At 42.0% G+C, this 26,594-nt stretch overlaps 1 protein-coding gene across 5 annotated transcripts; it reads left to right on the plus strand.

The window, feature by feature from the left end:
• Nucleotides 1-939: 939 nt before the first annotated feature.
• On the plus strand, nt 940-26,255 carry B3GNT2 (UDP-GlcNAc:betaGal beta-1,3-N-acetylglucosaminyltransferase 2). Of its 5 annotated transcripts, none has more exons than XM_061356149.1 (2): nt 940-1,075; nt 23,837-26,255. In XM_061356149.1, the coding sequence occupies exon 2, from the start codon at nt 23,846-23,848 to the stop codon at nt 25,037-25,039; it is 1,194 nt and encodes a 397-aa protein (XP_061212133.1). In that variant the 5' UTR covers nt 940-1,075; nt 23,837-23,845; the 3' UTR covers nt 25,040-26,255. The 5 variants fall into 5 exon arrangements, with proteins under 5 accessions (XP_061212133.1, XP_061212129.1, XP_061212131.1 ...); XM_061356145.1 differs by lacking the exon at nt 940-1,075 and adding an exon at nt 3,559-4,024; XM_061356147.1 differs by lacking the exon at nt 940-1,075 and adding an exon at nt 4,325-4,406.
• Nucleotides 26,256-26,594: the final 339 nt, after the last annotated feature.

Here is a 26,594-nt window from a genome sequence, read left to right on the forward strand (position 1 = left end):
TGCTGCTGAGAACAGTTGCAATCATGCAGCAGATGCTTTCATCTGCTCTCTTTCTCAGGAAAAAAAAAGTATTTACTAATGTGCCCATAACAAAGCTCAGCTTTAAAGACCTGAATAATGAAAATCCTGCTTCCTTTCTAATGAAACAAACTTCAGAACAACTTTAACATCAAATTTTTCATGGCTTCCTTAGCTTCACCCAAGCACAATCAGCCATCCAGCGGAGGTTGTACATCTGTGTTTAGATGCAGTCCCAATGCTACGATTCTATGTTCTGCTTCATCCTGCTGTTCACAGAGGGGTCCATACTCCCTCACAGTCACTCTGGCAGATGTAACGAGTGTCTGCTCCATCACCAGTGCTTTAAAAAGTGTATTTTTATAAGGTTACTCCTTACTGTGGCACCTCACTACCTGTCTCAACAGTTGAATACCAAATCCTCTTTCCCAGCAGGCTCTGTCAAGGAAGCAATGATAACAACAGCAAGAGCTTGGGAACAGCATGTCTGTGTGCTGCTAGGAACTGGTTCCAATTAATGAATGTATAAGGTTGTATCAGGTCATGACACAGCATGACAGGGCATCAGGTAGGTTTGTGTCCTTGTTTTCTCCTGTCTCAGTGGCAGTAAGCAACACGGTCTGCTGAAAAGGGAGAGAGATAAATAAAACACAATAGATATAAATCTGAGAGCAACTGAGGTGCTTCTCCTCAAAGGAGTTGGTTAGCTGGTGCCAGCCAGTGTGCTCGCCTCATCCCTGAAACCCCAGTGGGGACAGGGAAGTGTCATGGCCCCCAGTAAGACAGCGTGGGGCAGGAGGGAAGGAGGCTGCTTTGAAGAGAAACCTGAAGGAGGATGTCATGGCAGGATAGGGGGGAGAGTTGCTTCGTTAGGACTTTTATGCTAACGAGACTTCATTAAACCTGTTGACTGACAGAGGAGGTTCGAGTTGAGAGCTGGAGCAGTTTTCAGGTGGTTGCAGCTGGCTGAGGCACACTGAAGTTCGGCAGTCCCTACCCCAGGACTGTGCTGTGCTCACCATTACCCCTGCTGGGTCCTATTAATCGTCAGCATCAGGTAAGAAACCTCCCGAGGCTTAATGATGCATGGATTTGGGGAAGGTCAAGCTGCCTGCACTCAGGGTAATGGGACTGCAAAGTGAGCCCCTGCCTTACCCCTCGCTGGGGTTTGTAGGGTATAGCTGCACCGAGAACAGGGGGGACACTGCAGTTAGGCAGTGTTTTGAAAATACACTGTGCTCAGTGGCAGTGTCAGTTCTAGGTATCTTCCTCCTTCCAGCTGATTTTTGAGGCTCAGCTGCCAGTTGGATCAGGGAATATATTTGGATTAAGACACCTCCCCCTCCTCGAGGTTTCACAACACAGCCCCGTGACCAGTGGAGTCGGTGTGATTACAGAGGAGCAGGCACGGCTGTGGGGTGGGACCAGGAGGAAAGAGAAGTCTTCTTCCCCTAAAGACAGCAAGACCACCTCACCGCTGGCCAAAATTTACATCTTCAGTGTGCTTTTCCGGGCTCCTTAGCACCCAGTGTTACATGACACGCTGTTCTGGTTGGTTTTTGGTTTCCTTTTTTCTTTATTGATCTCAAAACACATTGTTATGAAATCTCCCATGCACTGGAGCAAAGTTCCTGGCTGTCAGACGCTTAATTCTCCTTTCAAGCCTTGTGTTACTTAATGAACAAAGATGCTTGGTGATTTAGGGTAACTCCTCCCTTTGCTGTAATCTTTCTACTTCGATGAAAAGGACAGCTTTACTCAGACGTGAAGTACATATATAAATATTTGAAGAGGAATGAAATATGCAATGTCCCTCCCAAAGAACTGTGGATATGGATGTTCCTTTCAGACTCCTAAAGGAGATTTCTGAGCAGGAGACTCACAGGTTTTCTCTGAGCCTCCAATATGTAATTACACAGAGCTCAGAGCGTGCTATGAGCACTCGTGCTGTTTACCAAACCAGCCTTTATTGCTGTATGTATCAGGTACTGAAGCTTGCGGAAAATGAGTGCTGTAAAATGAAAGTGCATAGGTGTGTATTTTTGTGGATCGTGGGGACATGCTTACCTCTCCCCCTGCAATGAAAACAGTTTTTAAGTGACTGTGCCAGGTGACATTGAGATAATTGCTTTGGTTTGGGCCTCTCCTTATATTGGATTGAGAATGCAGGTGCTAAAAATAGAAACAAATGGCATGTGTTCATTTTCTTCCCGGACAGGATAAAAAGCTGTGAGGTTCACAGTCCAAGGGAGCTGTAAATCTGTCTGCTGGTGGCTATCATTCTGGCCCTGATGAGTCTGAAGCCTGTATTCCTTGCTGTAACAGCACACAGTTGTATGTTTTATTTCAGTAACCATCCCGCGTCTTGGAGATTTCTCTAGTTTGTTTCCATAAGGGTATCTCGCCAGGATTTGTCATCTCATCAATTCAGCAAGTAAGCAAACAGCAAAGAAGAGGGTTACTAATGAGTGAGTCCTGCATGATTAGTATCAGCTCTGGAGGGCAAATTGCCAAAAGCTGGAGCTCTCAGAAACTTATTTACCAAGAGAAGCACTGAGAGCCTAAACCAATCCTTTCCTTCTCCTCCCCACAGTAACAAAAGCTTTACAGACCATCACATAAAGCTGAGCCAGTTTTCAATTACTTTACTTAAAAATGAGAAACCTTATAAAAAGGTGATGTGAAATGTCGTTTCTTTAGCATGGCTTTGATGCTCTGTGGAAAAAACCCCAAAGGAATGAACATTGTCATAAGGCAAGGTAAGTGACCAGCTGCCCCTGTGGATCTAGAGGCCACCAGCCTGTAAACCTAGGTTTTACCCCAGAAACATGTTTTTAATATTACAGGAGGGAGGGACAGAGGTGTCAGCTCACCTCCCACTAACAAAGCTGGCAGACATAAATGCACTGGTGTCTGCCTTTCTGCCAGGTCAAGCACTGCTCCCTCCTTGTGGGAATGGCGTACAAACGGGGCACCCTCCACTTGGTGGGGAAGCCCCTGGGTGACTTCTCTCTCCTCTGCCGACAGCGATGGCGTGCTTTGCAGCGAACTACTGCTGTCTGGGGACATGCTGGGAACGTGCATTTCCCCTTCCATATGAGCTTTACCTCACGACCTGTGAGGCGTCGAGGGAAAACATGGCAGAAGGGAGGCTGGGCTGCGGGCGGACACCAAAGCGATGGGGTCAGAATGCGGGGATAAGCGGCAGCCCTGGGCTCGGAAGCGGTCCCGCGGGACAGGATGGAGAGAGGCGGTGCCGAGGGAGGGGTGGGGGGAAGACTGCGTCCTGCTGGAGTAGAGGCAGGTAGGGCGGCAGTACCATACCGCCCGCCCGCTCCTTTCCTCAGGGACACAACAGTGCGGCAACCACGAGGACAACTGGGGCCAGAATGGGCTCAAGGCCCCCCTCACCCCTCTCCCGCCCACGTCCCCGCTCCGCCAATCCGCTGCGCCGCCGGCCGGGCAGGGGCGTGGCTTCACCGGGAGCGCCGCTCTCTGTGGCTCCGCCCATCTTGCAGCGCGTGGTTGGTAGGCGGGCGGTGCGCGCGCCCCGGGTCGCTCGCGCGGCATAGCGCGCGGCTGTGCCACAGGGCAACAAGTGAGCGCTCCCCGCTCCCCCGGCGGCGGCCGCCCCGGCACCCCCCGATCCTGCAGCGCTCCATCGAGGTGACTCTGCCCTCTCCGCGCCCCTTCCCTTCGCTCCCAGCCCCGCTCCGTCCGCCGGCCCCAAAGAGAGAGAGGCGGGACGGGAGGGGACGAACCCTCCGCGGTTGCCGCCCCGGCATCACCCTCAGGTGCGGAGCCGACGCCCGGTGCGGGGTCTGGCTGAGTGCGGCGGCCGCAGCATGGAGCTCCGCCGGGTGCTGGGGCCGCGGTAGGGCGACAGGCCGGGGAGGGGGGACACCCTCCCCGCCTTAAGAGGCAGCCGGCGGCCGGACTAAAGCATGGTGGACGTGGAGGCGGCGGCAGGAAGAACCCCGGCAGAGCCCCGCGGCAGCCTGGCAAGGTACGTGCGTGAGGAGGTTTGGTGGCGGCGCTGCCTCCTCGGGGCGGCGGGGTCGGCGCCGCGACGGGGCGCGAGAGGGGAAAACCCATCATTTTCTGCTTAATTTTTACCTTTTTACCCTTGTTTTACACATCGTGAGATTTTTCTTCCTCGTAGCTTGTTTGTATACAGACAGATACAAGCTGAGGGGAAGCGGTCAGACGTATATGTTTATTTGGGATCTTTTTTTCAGTGTTTTTTTCCCTTTTTTAATGTATTTTTTTCCTCTCCCGGTGGGGGAAGCGACAGGCGGTGGGAAGGGTGGGGTTAAACTGCGCGGACGCGGAATCTCTGCCTTGGCGCACAGGAGCATCGGCAGCCGGCACATGTTGCAACAAACTCGGTGAGAGCGAGGCAGAGGCGCAGGCTGTGGGCATGGGTGCAACTTAAACCAGCTCAGCCCCGTTGAGCGACCGTATGCTCGTCTCCTTTTATTTGTTTTTATACGTTTTGTTTTAACGTGGGGAGGAGGAGCTGGTGCTGGAACCGTGAGCTTTTTGCTTCCAGAGAAAACCTGGGACGTGGGGTTGCTGCAGTGCTGGGTGCTGCTGCAATCCTGCCCTTGGCTGAAGGGGAGGGACAGGGGAGGACGCGGGCACGGTAGCTCCCGTCGGGTGTTCTTCGGGGGAGGGTGTTGGAGGAGCTGGAAGGCTCTCACAGCTCCTGGGATCAGCTAAATTAGTCGGCTTTAACCCAGTCGGTTAATGATTAATGTCTGCTAAGCGTTAGGGTGTTGCTGTCACGCTACAGTGCTGAGGTGGTGGCTCTGAGCTACGGACTTCGGTGAACCTGAAAGGGGGGAAATGGTATTTTTTGGTAGAATTGGCCTGAATGTATCACGAGATGATGCTTTCTAGCCCTTTGAACTTCCTGAGACATGCCGTACCCCGTCAGGAGGGGACTTCAGGTTACTCGCTGTGGTTATGGCCAAACTGCAGCTCGCAATTCATTAGTCATCCTGCAAAAATTTATGGTGAAAGTTATTCGAGTAACCCTTTAGGCCGACATCCCAAAATGCTCAGTGCTGTTGGGAGGTGATTATTAAACATTAATGTTTAACTGCGCGGAGTAAGAGCTTACTTGGTTCGGTTGGGTGGCTTTTCCCTCCCCCCTTTTTATATTGGACACAAAGTGGGTTTGGGGACAGAAGAGTTTAATGTGGACGTGGAAGGATGCATGGATAAAATTACATGCTAAATATATAATCTGAAAGTTGTTGAGGAAGCATGATTATAGCGTTCTTCTGTGAGGAAATTTCTGGTTAATTATGCCTCCCCTGTCTTAAAGAGAGACAGCCTCGAATTTAGTTATCTCCTGAAGTTGCTTAAAACGGTTTCGTGTTCTTGTTGCGGTTCCGCTTTTGCGTCAGGCAGATTTTCATGGTGTCACGGAGGGTGTGTGCATGGGTGGGGTGAGGAGAGAGATGGCACTCCGGTGAGTGGTACAGCTGCAGCCGGTCCTTTGATCGGGTGATGAGCTGGCTGCTGGTAACTCTTAACTCCTCGTCACCTTCGTGACCCAGCCTGATGCCTGTTGAAACCACCGGGGGAATTGAACTAGCTCCGAACTGTTATCAAATGCGTGGAAGACACAAAACGAATCAGCTTTTCTGGTTCGGCAGATGTAATTTCTGATGGTTTGTTTTGATTTCTGTGTTTCTGATTTTCAAGTAAGCAACTTGAAAAGAGAATAGGCTCTTAAAAAAAAAAACAACCCACAAACAAACCAAAACCAACAAACAACCAGAATTGCAGTGGAGATGAATTAAGGTAAGGAATGTTTGTCTTGTACTTAAAAATATAGTGCTGTTGGTTAGAATCGAAATCCTTTGCCTTAAAGGAAACACTGGTTTTGCTGCTTGCTGTGAACGTGCAACTTCCTACCAGAGATGTTGTGCAGTACTGTTGTACAGCCATACGAAAGCTACAGACACTGCATGAAGTGATCAGAAATGAGAATTTGGCATTTCTGTCACCTTTGAACTGGTTTTGCTTGGGTTTTTGCTTGCTTCTTTTCCTATTGTAGTATAAATGGATGAGGAAGACAAGGTACAGCAGCAAGGTAACACTGCTGAAGGGACTTGCTTTGAATTGAAGGTCGTGTATTAGATGGCTGGGAGTGCTAGCTAGCCGCCCGATGATGCCCCGTCTCATAATAGATACAGCTCACCAATCTCCATAGAGATTGTTCCCAGTGAGCACAATGTCACTGGTGGTGAAAAATTTTGTTGCCTTTAAGCTCCTAAATGTTTTAAATACATCCTGGTAATGAAGATACTGCTGAGATCAGTATAAAAGTAGTGCTTGCTCAGAAAGGCTTTAATGAAAAATGGGAAGTGCATAAAGTGGCTTTATATTCTACGCTGAAAAAATATTTGCGGTCGTCTGCGTGAATGAGTTACACATTATGTATATGGAGGAAAAAATAATGCAGGATTTGAGTGTTCATCTTCTTGCCTACCCATTGGACTCGTTGGAGGACAGTTTCAGAGGAGTACTCCTCCATGGTGACTTGTCAATGCCAAGACCATTAGCAGTTGTCATTTTACTGCCACCTGGTGCAGCTGTTTTTATAGTGGGACTAGCTCTGATAGTGATTTTTCCGTGTTGGCTGCAGGAAGCCACTTAAAGAACAAACGGTGGTGATAAAAGACAGTCTATGTCAGTGCTGATAGTGTTGAAACTTGAAATGTAGTCATATGTCTCCTACCACAGCCAATATTGTCATTATCACAACAGTCAAAAAGCAGGGATGGCTTGTCACTGGTAACTGCATTTGACTGAAATCTGTATAGCTGTATTTGTCCAAATTAACTAAAGGAGAAGAAAAAGATTGAGCAGTATCAACTAAAATCCTCAGCCAATTTCTATGGTAACTTGTTCTTTTTCAGCAGATTACTCAGTTTTTGACAAATGTGTCAAATTATCTTGTAAAATCTTTGCTTCAGACAGTTTGTGAAACTTCACAAAGTTAGTTTCTTGATGGGCTGCTTCTGTATGCTGTCACATTTGTGGGTTTTGATGGGAAGTGACCGAGCAGCTATCAGAAATGCATCAAGGGGTTGATGTTTCAGATCTTTCTTTTACTGCATTTGGTTATGTTTCCTGCTGTAAAAATCTCATTAACTTCTCTTTCAGTTGAAGTATGTGGCTCTGAATAGTAGAGCCTGGTAGATTTCTCATGGGTTTGTCACACACTTAAACTTTTTAAACTGTATAATTCAAAACCCTGCTAAGGATAGGCCAGAGGGGAGCTATTGGCAAAAGTATGCTTACTGTGGCAACAAGGTCGTAATAATCTTTTTCATTTAGATTGGTATGTTTATGTAGGAAGCACAGAATATTGGGGAGGGTAATGGGGGGGAAGGTGTATTTTATTAAAATAATGAGCCTTTTTAATGTGTATAGTTTTCATGTTAATGTTTATGGAAGGTCATTAGGTTTGATCACCTTTCAAAAGCTTAAAACAGTCTTTGTCCCTTTCATAGGTGAACAGTTTGGGACTTTTTGCCTAGTATGTCTATTTTATTTTCTATTACTATACAATAGAAGTACACGAGTAATTTTTAAGCAAGTAGGCATGTATTTGCATTTTGAATTTAAACTTTAAAATTTTTTTCAGTTATACTCTATTTTCACCTTTTATGGTTGTAAAGTAACATTTTTAACCAAAGTGTTACCAATTAGTTGAGGAAGAAGGTGCAGTTGTTACAGTTGTGGGCCTAAGAAATCACAGGGTTAGTATTTGATGTTCCTAGGGTGCTGTAGGCTGTGTTCAGGTAAGTGCTTCACATGGTCTGGAGAAAGATACATGCCTGTGAATGCAGTTAATAAAAATTACTAGTGTAACCTCCCTGTTATGTCATGTTCTGACCTCACAGATACATATTTAGATGTTTTTATCAGTCCGCTACTACTTCATAGTTGCATTGCACAATCCTTATGAGCTTAAAACCCAGCAAAAAATTCTCTTGCATTCTTTTTACTGATTTCATTGACCCTTCTAGGACTTTAAAGACTAGTAAGTAAACCTCTCCGAAACTCCAGATCATGTAAAACCCAGTGAGAAGACTGGATCATTAAAATGTCTTGTGATGAACTGTGCTAAAGAATTATTGAGCTGATGTCTCATGAGAGGCAATTAACATTTAAATAAGAATCCCAGTGTGAGGGGTGTGGTGCTGAAATCTTTAAAGGGAGAATTGATGAAACAATTTCCATCAGCAGTTGGTTAAGAGAACTTTGTTGTTTGAGAGAAATACAGTAGCAAGAGTTGAAAAGTATTTAATTTGGAGCTAGTTTTGATCATCTTTATAAATAACTTCTGAAATTTAACAGCTGCTTTACTTTAAACTCACAGAAGAGTTACTCTGAGAGTGACTTGACTAAATGACTTCATTTGTAAATCAGCTACCAAACTTGAATGAGTCTTGGATTATTTTTTTCTCTTGTGAATGACTAGTTTTATTACATTTCTATAAAACATTAATTCTTGATGGTTTATGAACCACCAGAGGATGTGCATATTTGAATGCTTTTTACAGTAGCAATGCAGTATTGGAATATGATGTGCCCCACCAAGGTGTGTGTACACCTGTGGGATGTTCAGCTTCCACAGACAGCTGCCATTCAGCCTGCACTAGGTTTCATGCTTACAGCATCTTCTTGTAGGTTGGTGCAGTTTTGAGGTATAGCTGCTAAAGCAGGGCTTCTGTCTGCCTCTGCCCACAGGCTGTTGTATGGTGTAGCACAACAGTGCCCCCCAGTCTATTTGTACAGCTGTGTTGTGAGCTGAACTGAGCAACCAAGTGGATTGAGAAAATCCTTTATGTTTGCTTGTCTTTGGGGGTTATAGGTAATGTAACACAGTGAGCTTTCCAAATACGGGAATTCATGGACTGGGGAAGGGTGGGGTTATTTTAATATGATTTAAGGTGTGGTATGGCTGAATGTCAGGTTGTACCATGAATTTAGTGCTGTTTCATCTTACTTGAGCAATGGTATTTTTTAATCTAATATTTCAGTGTTAGGAAACAGTAATGGAAGGCTATCTTTGGAATAGAGAATGTTATTGCAAATTTACTGTTGATTTGCTTTTGAATAAAACAAATTAAGAGACATGCAAAACAGCTTAAAGTTGATTACTTGAATCTCTCAAATGTAGTGGATACGTTGCATTGGTGTGAAGGTAATATGTACAGAAGTAGTTCCTGCTTGGATTTAGATGTGTCTAATTGGGTTACGTGCTTATCTGTCAGGAGTTAGCTGCCTAACCTGCTTAAAGGTCTTCTACGAAGTCCTCCTGGTACTTACATGAATCTTTAGCTGCCTAAAACTGCTGGAGAAGTTGTACCTATTTTCTTGATGGGCTGCAATGAGGTTTGTATCTTACATCTTACAAGTTTGAAAGAGGAAAATGAACTTCCCTACTTACAGCTTCAGTGGTTTTCTGAACTTTAAATGGATTCTTCAGAAAGATTAAAAACCTTTTTTCCCCTGTACATGTTAATTACACTTGAAACCAAAACCAGTTAGGCTTTTCATATATTTGCATTTTAAAATGTAGGCTCTGCATTCTTTAACATTAGTTTAGTTCAGTACTGTAAATTCAGAGGCAGATCCTAGAATTCTGACCTGAATATTCACAGTATGAGTTTGGTTTGAATTCACTTTTGATGGAGTAATGGCATAGCACTTGCAGGGAAACATGACTTGAGATGGCTGGGAAGATGACTCTCCCAGCTGTGTATCCTGTCACCTAGCCACTGGCTGCAATGGTAGCACTGGTGTCTGTTTTTATTACTGATTACCCAGTAGTAATCAGGGGCAGTAACTTCATCAGACATAGCAAGTTATACCGACCTTGCTTTTGAAACATGGTTTTTAGTAGTGTGGGTTATGTCTGACTTTAACATGGGTAAGAAGACAAAGTAGCAGTAAAATTTTGGTGACCTTGAAGTATGATGCATACAGAATGACTTCATTGACTAAATGATGGTCTCTACGCAAACATGAAAGTGGTTGGGATATGGTTGAGGCAATATTATTGGTCTGAAGATAAAGCTGGAAAAGATGCCAGGAGGAGATGAATTGTCTTGTTTGTGGAAATTATTGTTATCTGCATCTTGAATGGGAACACATATAACCTTTTTTATTTCAAAAGACCTCGTCTGTCCAGCAGACATTAATTGTATAAATGTTCATTGAAAGCATCAATCAGGTTTGCAATGTGTTACTCATTTTTTATTACCAGAGCTAGCATTGATCAAAGTACTAAGTGCTTGGCAGGACAGCAGTTTATTATCCACTTCTTAGCTTTCTAGTAATTATGATAACACTCAAATTTAAATGAACTCCTTAACAAAGAGCAGACCACAGTAGGAGTAGCGGAAGTGGGTGGGTCATGCTGGTTCGCTGCTAGCCTGATTACAAGAAATGTTAGAGAAATTCAGACCCCAGGGTGTGTCTTGCTGTGGTTGAGGTTGCCAGCCAGGCTAGCTGCTTCTGGTGGATCAGGCTTGTCTGTCCCTGCCTGTGGGGATCTCTGGATGAAGGTGGGAACCGCATCAGTAGCGTCATGCTGGGGTAGCAGTGTGCTGGTAAGGGAAAGCTTAAGGTGGGGGAGGCATCTGCTGTGGTCTGGGCTGTGTGAGCCTTCTCTCTTCTGCACTGTTACTGGTGTTTGTGCAGCACAGCAGCAAGCAAATCTGGTGATGTGAACTGGCTGAAAACTAATTGCTGCTTTGTTAGGTTCTGTGTCATCCTCTTTAGTTGCCTGAACTGACTCATCACAGTCATATCAGTGCAAAGTGGGATGGGAATGTGCAGTTTACATGGGAAGAAGTAAATTACAGGAATGTGTCAGCCCTGACTGTTTTAAACCACCATGAAACTGTACCAACTGACTTGTAATCAATGTGGTGAGTGAAATGAATTTTCTCCCAAGAAGTGTTTCTCTGCTGCCACCCAGTTAAACCTCTTCTCTTGATTATTATTTGTTCAAGCTGAAGCCTTCTCAAAGGTACGTAAAAATCTGAAGTTCATAAATTGGAAGTTAGCAGCTCTGGGTTATTCCTAGTGAATTCTACAATGTCATAAGTCTAAAGCTTGAACTGACCTTAGAACAATATGTGAATTTTGGTAGCCGTGTTTCTGTTTTGGTTTTGGTTTTTTTAATACTAGATTGGGAAAAACAGGTCACTTTCACTACTGTGGGCCCTCAGATACTGAAGTATTAACCTTTAATACTAGTATTTATGGCAAGTTACAGCTGGGCTTAAACCATGATGAGTTGTTAGTGTACAAGCTCGATGTAGAAAAAAAACAAACCAACCCCGAAACCAAAAGCAACCCATATCCTTTTACTCTTAAACAAAAAAACTCTGACTTTATCGCAAGGTTTGATTGGGTTTTGGTTTTTTGCATTCACTTAGGAACACTTTCATAGATGTTTAGTGTGGCTGCAGGTATGGCAGCCTAGGATGGTGATATTGGCAGAATGCACTAATGTAGAGACACTGCCATGGTTTAAATTGTTATAAGTAAGTGATGTGTTCATGTGGAGCTTTGCTGCTTTTTTATTATCCCTAGAAATCATGAAATCATTTTTTCATCCCTAGAAAATCATGACTAAACTCCAGTAGTACATGCTGGTAGAAAAATTGAAGTATACATTAAACCTGGGATTGAATTTATAGATAACTCTTTTCTAATGACCAAAGGGCTTTTCTTGCATATACCTTGATCTTCTAGAGTAATATTTAAAACAATTCAGATATGAACATTCTTTCAGAAATTCCAAGGATTTAATTTGAACAGGTAAAAAAAAAAAAGGTATCTATTTAGACAAAACTTGCATTGAATTCAATAGGTACACAATATTTAAATGCTGGCTTCATTAAACCCAGACCTTTTGAGATGAACATCTGTAACAACATACAGGTAGGGGTTGTAATGATCTAAGGGTTTGTAGTGATCTAAGTGATTTACTGGTAGCTGTCTAATTAAGAATGGATGGAAAAAAGCAGATGACTTTCCTCTTGAAGGTTTTGTGAAGATTTATCAGTTAGATTCAGAGTTGGAAGTATTCAGTTTGAGATAGTGGAGATCGGGTGGTATCTCTTCACCTGTCGAGCAAGTATTTAATGTGAACTGGTTTTAATGAAATGAAAAAACTTGTCTTCTTGAATTCCTTTGTAATGATAGTTTGATGCAGTCTTTGTGCGTGTTGCTGCAGTGTTTGAGCAGAAAGATAAAGTCAATAAAATATCTGTTTCATAGATGTTACTTTAAATAGCGTAAGGTGATGCTCTGGTAATGTCTCTTTCACAGTGAAGGAGCGAGAGGGAGCAAGGCACTTTGAATTAGTCAAAAAGGGTGACAGGAAGCCTAGTAGTGTAACTTTGAAGTTTTGGGATTCTGATATTCAGAATTTACCATTCAGCAGTAAATAAAAGACTGTTCAATCTTAATGCCACAGTCAGAAGCTGACAGGACAGTCTCAGGACAGCAGTCAGGTTAAGTTATTGGGGTGGAGAGTTTTGGAGTCTCATTATGCTTTTGCAAACTTCAGCATAGTGGGAATTTCCCCACCTTTTTGTAGCAGCTTCTGACAAGATGACTTCTTGAGTTTCATCCTCATATAACTACTGTGAGCAATGCCTTTAAACATGTGTTATCTGATTGGTTTGAGAAGCAAGACTCTGCAGAGAATAAACCTGCTGACTTGAGGTAGTAGTAGTCAGAGAAATGTAAATGTTTGTAGTGCTCACAGATCTTTTCAGATAGCTGCAGGGTCTGTCTGCATTGCACCTAGAGGAGTTGGATTCAATGATAATCTGATCATCTGCTGACAAGGTTATAGGATGGTGTTCTTAGCTGGTGAAGACAGGCTCTTAATCCATGCGATTTGGAGTCTTGGTGAGAGCTGCTGGCGGAGCTCGGTCAAGTCTGACTTACGCTATAGAAGAACCTTGTTGGAACATGTTCTCACCACTTGGTTGTGGTTGTGACTTGGATGATGTTTGAGAGGCTGCAAGTGGAGTCTTGCTTTGTTATTTCACTTCAAAACTGTAGCTTATGTTGGTTGCATGGTGACTTCATTGTCTTTGTGTCTTCCTTCTGTATATAGTAACTGCACAGGCTCTTTCTGAAGCAGCTGCTTAGAATGTTTGGAAGGTGTTCTATGGATCATGAGAAACATGAGATGGTATAGCTTACATAATTAAGTCATTTCATTTGTATTTACGTGATGCCAGATGATGGTCACTCAGCCTGTGTGGAGAAACCTGTTCCTTATTTTAAAGTATAAGTGGTTCACAAAACTGGGCTGTAAGTTACAAGTCTGGATTGTATTTGGAGAAAATGCCTTCATTAGATGTTTTTATAACATTATGAAGTTGCAATAGTGATGTTAATTTCTACCTTATGTGCTGTTTGAGGCTATTGCTTAGTTAATGCATTCAATCCACCATAGGAAACATAATCCCAATAGGCTTCTTGAAATGTCATCTTCATAAAACGGTAACTCTTACAAGAATGAATGAGAAGGGAGAGCTGTTTACATGTAGTCTATTGCTTTAGTGCTTGATAAAGTCAGCCAGTGTTTAGGGATAGATTCTTTCATTTTTCACCATAGTGTTTCCTTGGCTGATGGCAAAAGTTTGGATTGTTGAAAACAAGTTTGCAGGCCTTGTTTTGATGATTAAAACAATGGGCCTTGTCAGTACTACATTACAACATCTTGCAGGTTTGTATTGAAGCCAGTAAATTAGCTTTGGATTGAATAGTACATGTTAATTAGACCAGCTTGTCTTAAGTGTATTTATCACTAAAGAAACAAAAAGTTTCTGTAGAATACTGGACTAAATGCCACATGGAGTGAGACATTTTTCTGTGTGGGGAAGCTGCAACAGTTTATATCTTTCCTGTTTTTTAACACCATCTCAGTTGGAAATCAGGGTTTTTCACCCATCTGTGTGCAGACATATGTTTATTCAGCATATTTTTAGAAGCTGATTCTAAGCTCTTACCCCTGTGACTGCAAATGTGGTGTGCCAAATGAATTGAGAATGAACGGTGCAGTTATTTCCTGAAATCTGTAGGTAGCTCCAGTGTTGCTGCTGCTGCACAAGTTGTTGTGATTGCCCCTGGCAATGTAGAACTCACTGAAAACTACCAGTGAAGCTGAGAGGAATTATTTCAAAGCAAGAGCACATTTGAAAACCCTTTTGCAGAAACTGAGCTATCAAGAAAGGAGGCACAGTGGAGGGCTCTGTCCCTCTGCCTAGGGAGACTCCCATGCTTGGAGATGGCTTTCTTTCATGCAGGAGGCTTCAGTTCTTCCATACCAGTTCCAGACTTGAAAAGGCAGTTTTGAGGTTGTAACCTAAAAGATAAACCAGTGGTAGAGCTTATGGCTCAACTTTATCATAGCCATTGTAAAGCTGCTTTGTAAAGCAGATGAGTTACATGGATGACGGTTAGGTGGAGTGGAAAATGGTAACAATGAAGCAGTACCTTTAGGGCAAAGGATGGAATTGGGCAGATAACCACAAAAAAATGCTTGTTTCATTGCAAGACTGGCAACGGTTTAACAATCCTCCTTTACTTTGGCAATTTCAGATTTATTTTAATGTAGTTTATGAGGATTTTATTAATTGTTGTCATCAGTCTGTTTCAGAAGAGAGAAGCAGAATCCATCTGGGAATGGAGTTATGGCATGGATAACAGAAGCAAAGTAAGAGGTGTAGCATGAAACTGATTAAATTGCTTTATAGATTCCATGTAGTAGATGCTTCATTCCCTTAAATTGTAGGACATGGTCTGGGAGTAACAAGATTAGTTAAGTTTAATATTTGGAATATTGAGGCTTCAGGTCCAGTTAATCTTTTTACCTGACAGCCAAAACAAGTGTTGATTAGTGATAATTTCAGTGGTAAAATTTGTGGGTGCTGGAAACTGATTTGAGAACATCCAACTTCATAATGAGTTACAAGACAATGATGACTTCCCTGATAAACCAAATGGCAAAAGCTCAGCATCATCCACCTACTGTGAGGGTCTTGGACAAGCAGTTACATACGCAGGTGTTTCAAATGAGGCATCTTTCTAAGCTAATGGGAATACACAGAGGTGTGTGTGGGAAAGTTCTTTCTCAAATTTTGGGGTTGTTTTGGAAGTAATATCTATTTAAAGCTTAGCAAGACTGAGTATACTGTGTCCCTTGCCCCTTATACCCAGCCCCATTAATACATGGCTCTAAAAATATTTCCAGAAATCTTTATTTGTGAGCTGTAAGTGCTAAATGCTTTTATGTTGTTGCCATATCAAAAAATGACCTAACAGAAGGGGGGGGGAAGACAGGGGAACGACAAAGGTTAGTCAGAATTGCAAAATAGTTCCAGAAATAAAATGGCTAGGACTTTTATCATGGTAAAGGAGGAACAGAGGCCAAAGGTTTGGTTTATACCTGGTATGGCAAATGTACATAGAGAAAACTACAATTTTTTTAATGTTGTGTTTTCCAAGAGTTCCCCCTCTTGTGTGGTAATAGAAAAGCAAGTAATTCCAAGTTCTTGCTGTGTGGAAAATTAATCACAAGTGGAATTCGTAAAAGTCAAAATGCATTCAAAGAGGGTTTGGACAAAGTGAGATTAGGTACAATAGCAGTAATAAAACATGCTCCAAATGCAGTTCCTGGCCCTCTCAATACCTAACTGCAGAAAACCAGGTGAGTATTACTAGAGAGCACTGTGCCATTGGGGGTTTTAGGTGTAGTTTTTGGTTGCTTTGCTTTTGGGGTTTTTGGTGTGTGCTTTGAGCAAAAGGTGCTGAAGATGACCATATGAAGCTACATTGTCTTTTATTCAAACTCGCTAGTTCTTTATGCCTTGGGCTGCATTTTAGGAAAATAGAAGCACATCCTTCCCTGGTCTTGCTATGTACTTGCATCTTGAAATTCCATGTACAAGTTGTGCTGGTGTCTTTGGGTATTAAAATACTGGAAGAGTAGGATTTCTCCAAAAACTCAAAGCAGGTATATGAAATTAATTAATGTTAAACATTAGCTGCTCTGAATGTCATTGCACTTTTTGGTGCTTTGTGTAGTGTGTTATCTCTCTAACTTTCCTTCAACTGGAACATTATTTCAGACTCCAGTGATTGGAGATCACAGAAAAGAAGGGACTATTATTAAATGTTGGTAGCCACTGTGATGTGCTTCTGCAGAAGCAGAATGCTGGTATCTGTTCAATATTTGCCAGTTCTTATTATGATCTTAATTACTGTTGTGTAAACGTGAACTTGTGTAGTGGTCAGGTGGAAAAAGTGATCTGATTGTGTGTTGCTAGAAGTAGTGTCCAAGTTCTTTAAAGCTGGAAATAGCACAGACTTTTTATAACAGCCTGAGAGTTTAACATCTTCATAGTGTAAAGCTGTGGTATTTCTCAGTGGTTTTACCCCTGAATAGAAATGATATTGGGAAAACTGGAGCATCTCACAAGGGGTTAGAGGGACTGTGTGTGGCTTGTGATGTATTTAATAGTATCTTCAGAACCATAGTGTTGCTATTGCATTCTAGCACTACCGGAACTTGTGCTCTATGTACAACTGCTATAAGGAATATCAGGCTTCAAAATGAAGTTACATGGGGAGACCCAAGTCTGCCGTAGCCTTAGTTATAGCTAGCCTTTGCAGAGAGAAAGGTGGCAGGATCTGATGGATACCTGAATTACAGCTTTGTTTTGCCAAACTCCTGATAGTTGAGCCCTGGACCACTGGAGTGGTAGGTGTCATACCTGCAAGAAATAAGGATTACCTTATCTTTTGTCAGCCCCAGTGAATAAATGGAGTTTTAATGCTTGGGTTTGGCAGTCAAATAATGTAGACAGGTTGTTCAGCCCACTTAGAAAATACAGGATAATTCCTATCTTCAGTAGAAGATACAGATATTTGCAGTTCAAGGTTATGGCTTCTGGCAGACTTGAAGGTGGATAAGTTACACGTTTTACCTTGCATCTATGCAATCTGTTCAAAGTCTGGTGTTACGTGGCTGTTACATGGTTGAGTATAATGTCATTGATGATGCTAGATAGCCTCTTATTAGAGGGTGAACGGGGTTATGAATCCAGAACCAAGGCTCAGTTCCTGGTGTGTTGTCATCCCTGACTGAAGAGGGGACATCTGTCTCCTCCCCTACTCTCTGTTGTGTGCCTTCTCTGTAGCTGCTGCGGTGCTTATCTGTTGTGCATCTCTGGTCATTGTTAGTTTTCTGCTGGGTTAGTGATGTGAACTGATTTATGTAGAGGCCTGGCAAAGCACCAGAGCCAGTGTGAGGGAGGGATTGGGCCTGAGTTCTTGGAGTCAGAAAGGGAGGAGGAGAAAGTCTCCATCAAAAGGAGAGGTCAGGCGATTAGATCGGTTCAGATGCTTGTAGATCCACAGCCTGGAACGTCTGGAAGAGGTGAGAGTTGAGGCAGGTAGTATAGTTAAACATTGTTCTTTAATTCTGTGGTTGCATGAGTGTGCCTAGGTTTGGTTTAGTGCCATGAAGTACAGCTCTGCTGCTATGGCTGCATCTGCTGTGGAGTGCTTTGTGAGTGCAGGAATGCTTATGCAGATATATGCAGTGGGGGAAGGAACACTACCTGAGGTAGCCCACATTGTGTTATCTAATATTCCTTTCCTAGTGGAATTGTTAATTGTCAATGCTAAATATTCAAGCTGGTTTAAGGGAGTTTTGCTTTGGGTGGTTTGCTTAGCTGTGAATCTCTGATGTGCTATTGAGACTGCTTATTGATAGTCACAGCTTGCTTCTACTGCTATTGAGCTTTCTTGTTGAGATTTGAGGTTAATAAATATTCATAAATAAAAGCATAAAGACAGAATGTCTTAATAGCAAAGGACTTGTCTTGGGTAGAAAAAGTTGATGGTTGGTACATGTAAAAACACCATTTAAACTTATTTTTAAATAGAGTTACAACCTTGAAATGGCTGTCTTATTTGCCATTTGCTCCTTGAAGCTTTCTTTTTTTATGTAACATACAGGAATACTGTGTTTTGTTCATCTTGCTGGAGGAGCTTGTATATGCTGGTGCTGGGCAGTGGAAGGCAGCACAGGTCACTGTACTACCACAGGTCACACTGCCTTTTGAAAGCAAGCTAATACCCTTGTAGTCACTGTTGAGGGCTGTGGTGTGTGAACCCACTTGCTGACCTGGAGCTGCTTTTGAGTATCCTTGCTGAGTAATGCTTCATTACATCATGCTCAGTGGTTCTGCTAACAAAATTTACCCCTTTATTTGAAAAGGGAAATGATGGAGCCTGACTGCAATGACAAGTAATACCTTTTTAGGTGTTAAGCTTTAAATAGTCACCAGCATTCTGATTGCATAATGTATCATGGGCTTCAGCACTTATGAGCAAGGAAGATGACATTTCTCAGTATAAAGACACATGAGGTTACAGTTGCTTTCCCATTTTTAGCTGTCTTCTGAAGGCTTGTTCTTAGATTTCATGCTATAGGTATACTCTCATTGCATTGCAACTGGGAGCTTGGGATGGATACTGTGTAGAGTGAAACTCTGTAGAGTGCTGCAGAAGATGCTTCAATGTATAGTTGGGTATCTTAGAGGCTCTGCTGATTGGGAACCTAAACATCAATAAAAGTCAACATAAATGATCAATATGTGGTGTATGAATATATGGTTCTTTGTCAGTCAGGTTGCTAAGTAGAAACTTGGAGTAAAAGAAAGTTCTCATTTAGGAAAGTTGCATTCCTCAAGTGTCTTATGATGTCTCAGTTAATGTGTAAGCAACCAGTTAATCCTCTGGCATTATAAACACTCAGTGGGTGTTCCATTGAATATAAGCAGAATGAAATAATTAGATACAAAGCTGGTATGACTTTTCAGGAAAGAGGGCTTTTGCTTCATTGCTAAAATTGGTAGGATTGACTGTCAGAAAAGTATTAATTTGCCACTTGCATTCATGCTGATGGATGCCCCCCTTTGTTTTGATGGTATTTCCAAAAGAGTACCTGCTACCTTGAAGGTTTTACCATCTATGGTAACATCTTTAACTCAGACCCTTGCTTAAAAACTGTAGGAAAGAAAAACTGCATTGTTCAGGGCGGTGATTCAGATTGGGATGTTGAAGCAAGTTCCATTCTTTAGAGTTCCTTTTTGGATTTATTATAGGCTGCACGCAGTGACTGCAAATCTAGGTGTTTGTTTTGATATCTTGCTGTAGAAGAGTAGTCAGTGCACCCTCTGAATCCATTATGTTTCATGGCCTCTATCCTAGGGAGGATTGCTTTTTCTGAACTTGTAAATACACTTCTTTTTTTAGCCAATTCTTTGCAACTTCTGCTTTTTCTTGCCTTTTTGTCTCCTACAGCTAAACCTCAGTAGAGGTTTAGGGTTGTTTATGTGTATAGTAACATGTTAGTAGCATCAGTTAAAAAGCTAAAACTGTCATCACATGTTTCACGTTCTAGCTTTGTGAAGTCATTATGAAAAATCAAGTGCCACAATAGGGCTAATCAAATTCTGCAGGATCCCAACTCCGGTGCAATGTGAAGTTCAGGCTGATACTGCATGTGTGCTACATTAGGGGCTGGTACACTTGGGTGTATTTGTTCTTGGTTTTGGCTTCCTCCTAGTGTAACCCTGCTCAGGGGGCATCATGGCCCCTGTTTGTGTAAATTCTTGTGTTCAGAAAAGACTCTCATGCATAATTAATTCCTGGGACTAGATGGAGTGTGCGTACTCAATGTTCAAGGAGCATTTGGACAATGCTCTTGCATATATATGGTTTTAACTTTTAGGTTGCCCTTGTGGAGTCAAGAGTTGGATTTGAGCCTTATGGGTCCCTTCCAGCTCAGGAGAGTGATTCTGTTCTCATTTCAGGCCAGCTATTGTAGACTGCTGAACAGGTTCCTTGCAGGCTTTCGCAATACATTCACTCTTGAGATAAAGCATAAAATAATACTGTTTAAAAGCCACCTGTGAACAGTTTCTCATTATTTGCATTAATGTTATTTGGATTTAAAGGCATCTGGAATCTATTTGTAGCTCACAGCTTCTTTGTAATACCTGTTTTCTTGTGGTGGTGTTTTGTGTTTTATTAATTGCTGCCTGCTCCCACAGTGAAGCTGTTTTTCTTACCAGGTTCCACTAGCTTGCCATTCCCATCCATCTTTTGATCTCGGTGCTGCTTTTGTGGCTCCATAAATCTGTTCCCTTCTATCAATATCTTAGTTTTCACTGAGTGAAGTGTAAAAGAGTGGAGTGGAGCTGAAGAGGGCAACTCCTCCTTTCCCCCCTCTTCCCCTCTCCATTTCTGCGGAATAAAACTTTCCAAATACAGTTTCTGTGGCAGAACCTTGTTTTATGCAGAGTAGTTAACTTTTTTCCTTAGCCACATGGGTGTTTTCTAAAGGCTTTGAACAAACTGATTTTATGTATGCAGTGATACTGACGCAGAACTCCACGCAGCTGGAAGTTGCATAAGCAGAAATGTGATGATTTGTACAAACTTGAACTGATTGCTAAAATGGTCTTCACAGACTGAGAGGTTGAAAATGGGCAGTGAGAAACTGTGTGTCAGATCACCTTTGAGTGTAGGTAACTCTTCACCTTCCCCACTGAAGTTGGAATAATTTCTGCTGTATTTTCTGTTTTTCAGGGTCTGCGTGTATTGTGATTTGCTTTACTGATACATAGTGTTTACTCTCATGTTCTGCTTTTTATGCTAGCTAGCTAAGTGTTCTAGCCCCTTTTTAACACCTAAAGCAGCAGGAATTTTTTCAAATGGAGTGTTGCTTTGTACTGCTTGCCTCAGTTCTTCAGCAGCAGTTATATAAAAATGCATTGGCTAGATTTAAGCATGAACCCAGTCACCTCTAGTTCGGTTTTTGGCTTTAACACATCTTCCATTCTCAGCAGTCAAAAAAGGCTGTGAATTTTTGTAATATTAATGCTGATAGAAGAAACTGGTATAGGAGAAAGTTCTTGTGATGTGTCCAGATTGTTGTCACTAAGCTGTAAGTAGGAAATGAGCTGTCTTGTATTGCACAATGCTGCTCCTTAGCAAGCTGCCCTGTGCACAAAATCTCCATCGTGCTAGTGCTTTGGCGAATCGTTAGTGTCAGCAAAGCAGATGTAGATATGAGATTTGCCTTGAGACCTTATGGTGTGTTTACTGGGGGACGGGTGGGACGGACACGACAACAAACCCAACAGCTGAATACCCCCAAACAAAAAAGCCCCACTAGTAACATTACAAATGCAGCACACCCTCCATTGTGATTGATAAAACCCCATATGCTGACAGCTTTTGATTATCGAAAAGAATGCTTTCATGCGAGTTGTGGGGCATGTTCATGTCTTGTCAATCTTATTTGTACTGTGACTGTCACGTCTTACATAGGTTTTCTCAGAAATACTAATCTTACCACAAATATTCGATAGCTTTTGAAAAAAGTAGACTGAAAGTTATACTGGAAGTACTTACATGTGGGTCTGATAGCATTTACTGTGCTTTATGTGGTGGAACCACAGTCGCCTTGTGAGATTCTGCCAAGTCTAGCAGTAAATGGAGATCTTTTCCGTGCCTCCTTCCTTTGCTGCAGGGGATTGCAAGGCTACACCTGAAAATCAGGAAGATTAGAAGTGAAATGCTTACCCGTGAGACTTAGTGATTTGAAGGGGTTTGTAAAGTGATTGAAATAAAGTCTTTGCAAATGGTGTCGCATTGTCTTCAAAACAGTCAAGCACCCAGATGACTTAGAGGTGTTGAATACTCATAGTTTAGTAGCTGGGGGATGTGACAGATAAGCTGTGATATCCTGGAAAATGAGGCTCCTGGCAGTCCTGTGTTTGCTAGCTATGTGGGGGAGCTTTTTGTTCTAGTGAGAAGTGCTGTAGAGGATGGGGTAGATAAGCATTGATGTATATGCTGAACTGCATGGAATAGCACAAAGCGAGGGACAGCTGCTTCTCACCTTGTACTGGAAGGGAAGAAAACGGTATATAATGAGCTGGTTTTAGTGGAAGCTGCTGTGGCAGTTGGAAAAGAAAGATACAGTTCCTGTGAATTCTGTGTGGCCAAGCCAGTGCTTTCTGACAGTTCAGTTGTTTAGCTTAAATGATGGCACTGACCACACGTTTTTGGTTTTGAGGTATAGAAGGAAACTGCTTTAAAATAAGAACAGCAAACTTTATAGCTGCCTGGAAACTGGATGTTAAATAACCTAGATCTGGCCTGAGTGTATGCACAGATAAATATGCAGATGCATGATGTCAAATGAAGGAAGAGCAGGGATTTTTTGCTGAGTGGTCTATTGTGTCTAGGAGTGGCTTTTTAAATTCCAAAGTACTCCCCCTCCTTTAGATTTAATGACAATCCAGGTGTGAAATGAGGAGAAAAGAGTTTACAGATTATTTACTGGCCACTATCTTTTGCATGTCACTTGCTGAGGAGTAAAAGAAAGCAAGACTGGTCAAACCAGAAGAGGCCAAGGGTCAGTCTAGCTTATGGGCCTGGCAGTGACTGGAAATAAGATGAAGAGCAAGTACAAGGTGTACTTCTCCAGTGTGCCTTCCTGACTGCTGTTGCCCTGTGACTTCAGGAGCTCTGAGGCAGTACTGGCAGATGGGCTTTTAACAGTGATTGTGAATCTTTTTCATGAGGTTTTTCTGGTCTTCCAATATACTTCTGGCTAATGAAAGCATCTTCATCAATGAGTTCTGTATCTCACTTCAGTGTAATCTTACTTTCTTACTAATTCTGAATTATTTTCTAGTCTGACTTCCCAACTTAGGGCTTGTTGCTTGTACATTGATATACCCCATGGCTAGTAAACAGGTAAGCACCCCTTCAGAAGGGTGCTTGTTTTCATGTTGCTCCTTGCACCTTTCATTCTGACAGCTGTGGAAGAAAGAGGGGTTGATCCGTTCCTCTCAGTAAAAAATGGAGATGGGTTATAGAATAACCTTTGCTACAGCAGGGAGAGGTGCACTTACAATTCCTGGTCTTAAATAAATAGGAAACCTCTCCTTTTTCATTTCTTCTCTGTTTCTATTTCCTTCCTTATTACACTTTCACTTTCTGGGGCCATTCACTTCCTTTTCCAGTTGGAGAGAGGAGAAAAAACTATTGGAATTCATGTTCTCTTATGTCTGCAGAGATCTGAATACCATCAGTGCAGTAGCCTGTTTTGTCAGCCTCTCTCCTAGGGAACAGCCAAGTGAAATGGAGAGAAACGAATCGTGTACTTTAAAATTCAGCTCTGCCTATTATGTATTTGGAAGGTATAAGAATGTGAGTATAAAAGCTTGAAACTTAGTTTAAAAATAACTGACCTTATCATATAGCAATTTATTCTATACCCTTAAGCTCACCTTACTAACAGGAAAAAAATGTTTCTCTGCCAAGCTGAGGGCTCAGATTCTAATTACTATACAGACCAGTGTTTAAAGGAGACTTAAATGAGGAACAAAAACTGCTGGCTGGCTTAGAGACAGCAAAATGTTCTGTAAAATTCCTAAGCAACAAATGGCAACTTTACATTCTTGCCAGCTTTTTGTTGTGCACACCTACATCTAGTAGGCACAGTCTTAGGTTAGTTTTTGCTGTTGTGGGGGGTGGTAGATAACCTCTGGTTTTAGGCTACTAACTTGCACATTCTTTGTCTGAAAGTAGTTTGCAGGTTTGAGATGAAGGACTTGATAGGAAAGCTAAAAATCTGTTGTGTTTTTGTTCCTCTTTCCAGATATGAGAAATGAGTGTTGGACGCAGAAGATTAAAGCTGCTGGGAATTCTGATGATGGTAAACATTTTTATTTATGTGATTGTGGAAGTCTCAAAAAGTGGCGGCCAAGAGAAGAATGCAAAAGGACGTGTTATTATACCACGCAGCAAGTTCTGGAGGAAATACACTCCTCACAAAGCGTATTGGAACAGACAGCAACAGAAGCTTGAGCTGCTCTACAACCCTATTCTGACCTTACTTTCCAATATGACTGTGGAAGAGAACTTAGTTTCCAATGCGAGTGTTCTCAATTCCTGTGACCCTGACCCATGGGTAGCTTCAGAGGTTAGTGACTTTGCAAACTTGCCAGACAGATTCAAAGACTTTCTACTGTATTTGAGATGTAGAAATTATTCATTATTAATGGATCAGCCAAACAAGTGCAAACATAAACCTTTTTTGCTGCTGGCTATTAAGTCGCTTACACCGCATTTTGATAGAAGGCAAGCCATTAGGGAATCCTGGGGCAAGGAAATCAAATCAGGAGATGTGACTGTCAGAAGGGTCTTCTTACTTGGACAGACACCACCAGAGGATAATTTCCCTGATCTTTCCGACATGATAAGATTTGAAAGTGAAACCCACCAAGACATTCTCCTCTGGAACTACAGAGACACTTTCTTCAACTTAACTCTGAAAGAGGTGTTGTTTCTCAAGTGGGTCAGCAGCAGTTGTGCAGATGTCCAGTTTATTTTTAAGGGTGATGATGATGTTTTTGTGAATACCAATCAGATCCTGGATTACTTGAAGAGCTTAACAAAGGACAAAGCCAAAGACTTATTTATAGGCGATGTGATCAAAGATGCTGGACCTCACAGAGAAAAAAAATTGAAGTACTACATCCCAGAAAGTGTTTATGAAGGGTCGTATCCTCCATATGCAGGAGGTGGTGGGTTTCTGTACTCTGGTGATCTGGCATTAAGACTTAATAATGCATCTGACCAGGTACTCCTTTACCCTATTGATGATGTTTATACTGGAATGTGCCTTCAGAAGCTTGGGCTTGCTCCGGAAAAACACAAAGGCTTCAAAACATTTGATATTGAAGAGAAATACAGAAATAACATATGTTCCTACACAAACTTAATGTTAGTACATAGTAGAAAACCTCAAGAAATGATTAGGATTTGGACACGCTTGCAAGATCCACACTTAAGTTGTTAAGGCAATGTGCGTAAGTGTCTTAAGTACAAATAACTTTTGCAGTTTGGGTCTGACTTTCTTGGTGGACCAGTGAAGCTCTGTTTTAATAGTTAAATTTTCTCTGAAAACCTTTTCCAGTACTTCTGAAGATAAGAATAATACTAAAATTTGACTTGATGGCTTGAAGACTTGGTCCTGACTTTTCCACTGTCCTGGTGGTCATTATGTTTCAATATTTGTCTTAATTTGAAAAAGGACTTCAAGGCTGTAACTAGCTGTCAGTGACTGGTTAGCTGTATTGGAAACAGGGATTGCCTACTACAATGCATCTTTTGTGAACTGTGATGGTGGAAGATAATTTTTCCTTGAGTAGTGTCTGTGTGTGGGTGCTTGGAAACCACTGTCAGATTGAAAATTCACGAATTGGAAGGATGTAGTTTTAAGTATGAAACACTCTTACGAGACTTCAACTGTTGGATTTTGTAGTTCATGGGTTTCAGTCTTTTTGCACCCTGGAACAGTGTTTTTCTCCTTTACTTAGGATATTTTGTGCAAAGCGTGCCTGCGTCTGAAGGATTTACCCTTTTATTAGATAATGCTGTTGGGAACACCCCATAAAAGAGCTGAATATATAAGGAACAGGAAGGACAGATTTTGTTTGGGGCTCGGCAATAGGTACAGTTAGGTCTGCTCCAAGCATACAGGAGGTAAAGCTGACTTGTTGCTCATGTTATTTTTGTGAAAAGCTACTCTGGTCAGTCTTTGCTTTCTGTTTTGGCACTAAATGTGGTCAGGTAGCTCAACTTGATGCAAGTAACTGAAATTGCACATTGCTTACGAAAGCATGGTTTGGATCTCCTATAAAGCGGTAGCAAATCTAGAATTGTGCAGATCCTAAGAGTTTGGGATTTTGAAACAAACTTTGAAGTTGCATGATGTCTCATGTAGAGTTAAACATGTTCTCAAAACTCAGAACTTCTGTATTTCCACATTTGCTTATAAGAGTTATTCTAAATAGTGGTTGCTTCCTTTGTATGTGTAGAAGTGCCTGTCTATTTATTGTTCAGATTGAAGACCAAAACATTTTCTTAAATATATTTTGTGTAACGTTTTATTTGTATAGTGTTGTCACTCGGATATTTAAATAGAGCATGATATTTTAAATCTGAGATGTGTAACATGTTAAATAAAGCTAATTGTTATTTTTGAATTTGAAAAATAAAATGCGATTTAAATATTTCTTGGAATGCTTCATTTGAGACATAACGTTGACTTGCAGGGCAGTTGCGCTCTACTGCGTGGCATTCAGTAACACCACATTTCAGAAGCAAAAGGCTCTTATTTGGCAAATTAATGCTTGTGTAGCAGGCTATCAGGAAACTGTCGTTGCAGTTGTGCATGGATTTGTTAGATGCTGTAATAGATGGACAACTCTGGCAAAAGCCAGGGAACATGAAGTGCCGTAGGAAAAATAGTGTGTACAGAAATAATTGCCTGTACAATAACACTGCTTGTACAATTGAAAGGAATCAAGGAATAGATTGAATGGCTGGCACTTCAGGTTTTGCTTGAAATA

The sequence above is a fragment of the Neopsephotus bourkii genome, unplaced genomic scaffold, assembly GCF_033783945.1.
Source record: "Neopsephotus bourkii isolate Nb327-2 ecotype Australia unplaced genomic scaffold, CSIRO-AGI_Nbou_v1 NB_845, whole genome shotgun sequence".
Taxonomy (NCBI): domain Eukaryota; kingdom Metazoa; phylum Chordata; class Aves; order Psittaciformes; family Psittacidae; genus Neopsephotus; species Neopsephotus bourkii.

Bases quoted from the DNA above. Each gene is read 5' to 3' on its own strand.
- B3GNT2 (XM_061356149.1), top strand. From the start codon at position 23,846: ATGAGTGTTGGACGCAGAAGATTAAAGCTGCTGGGAATTCTGATGATG.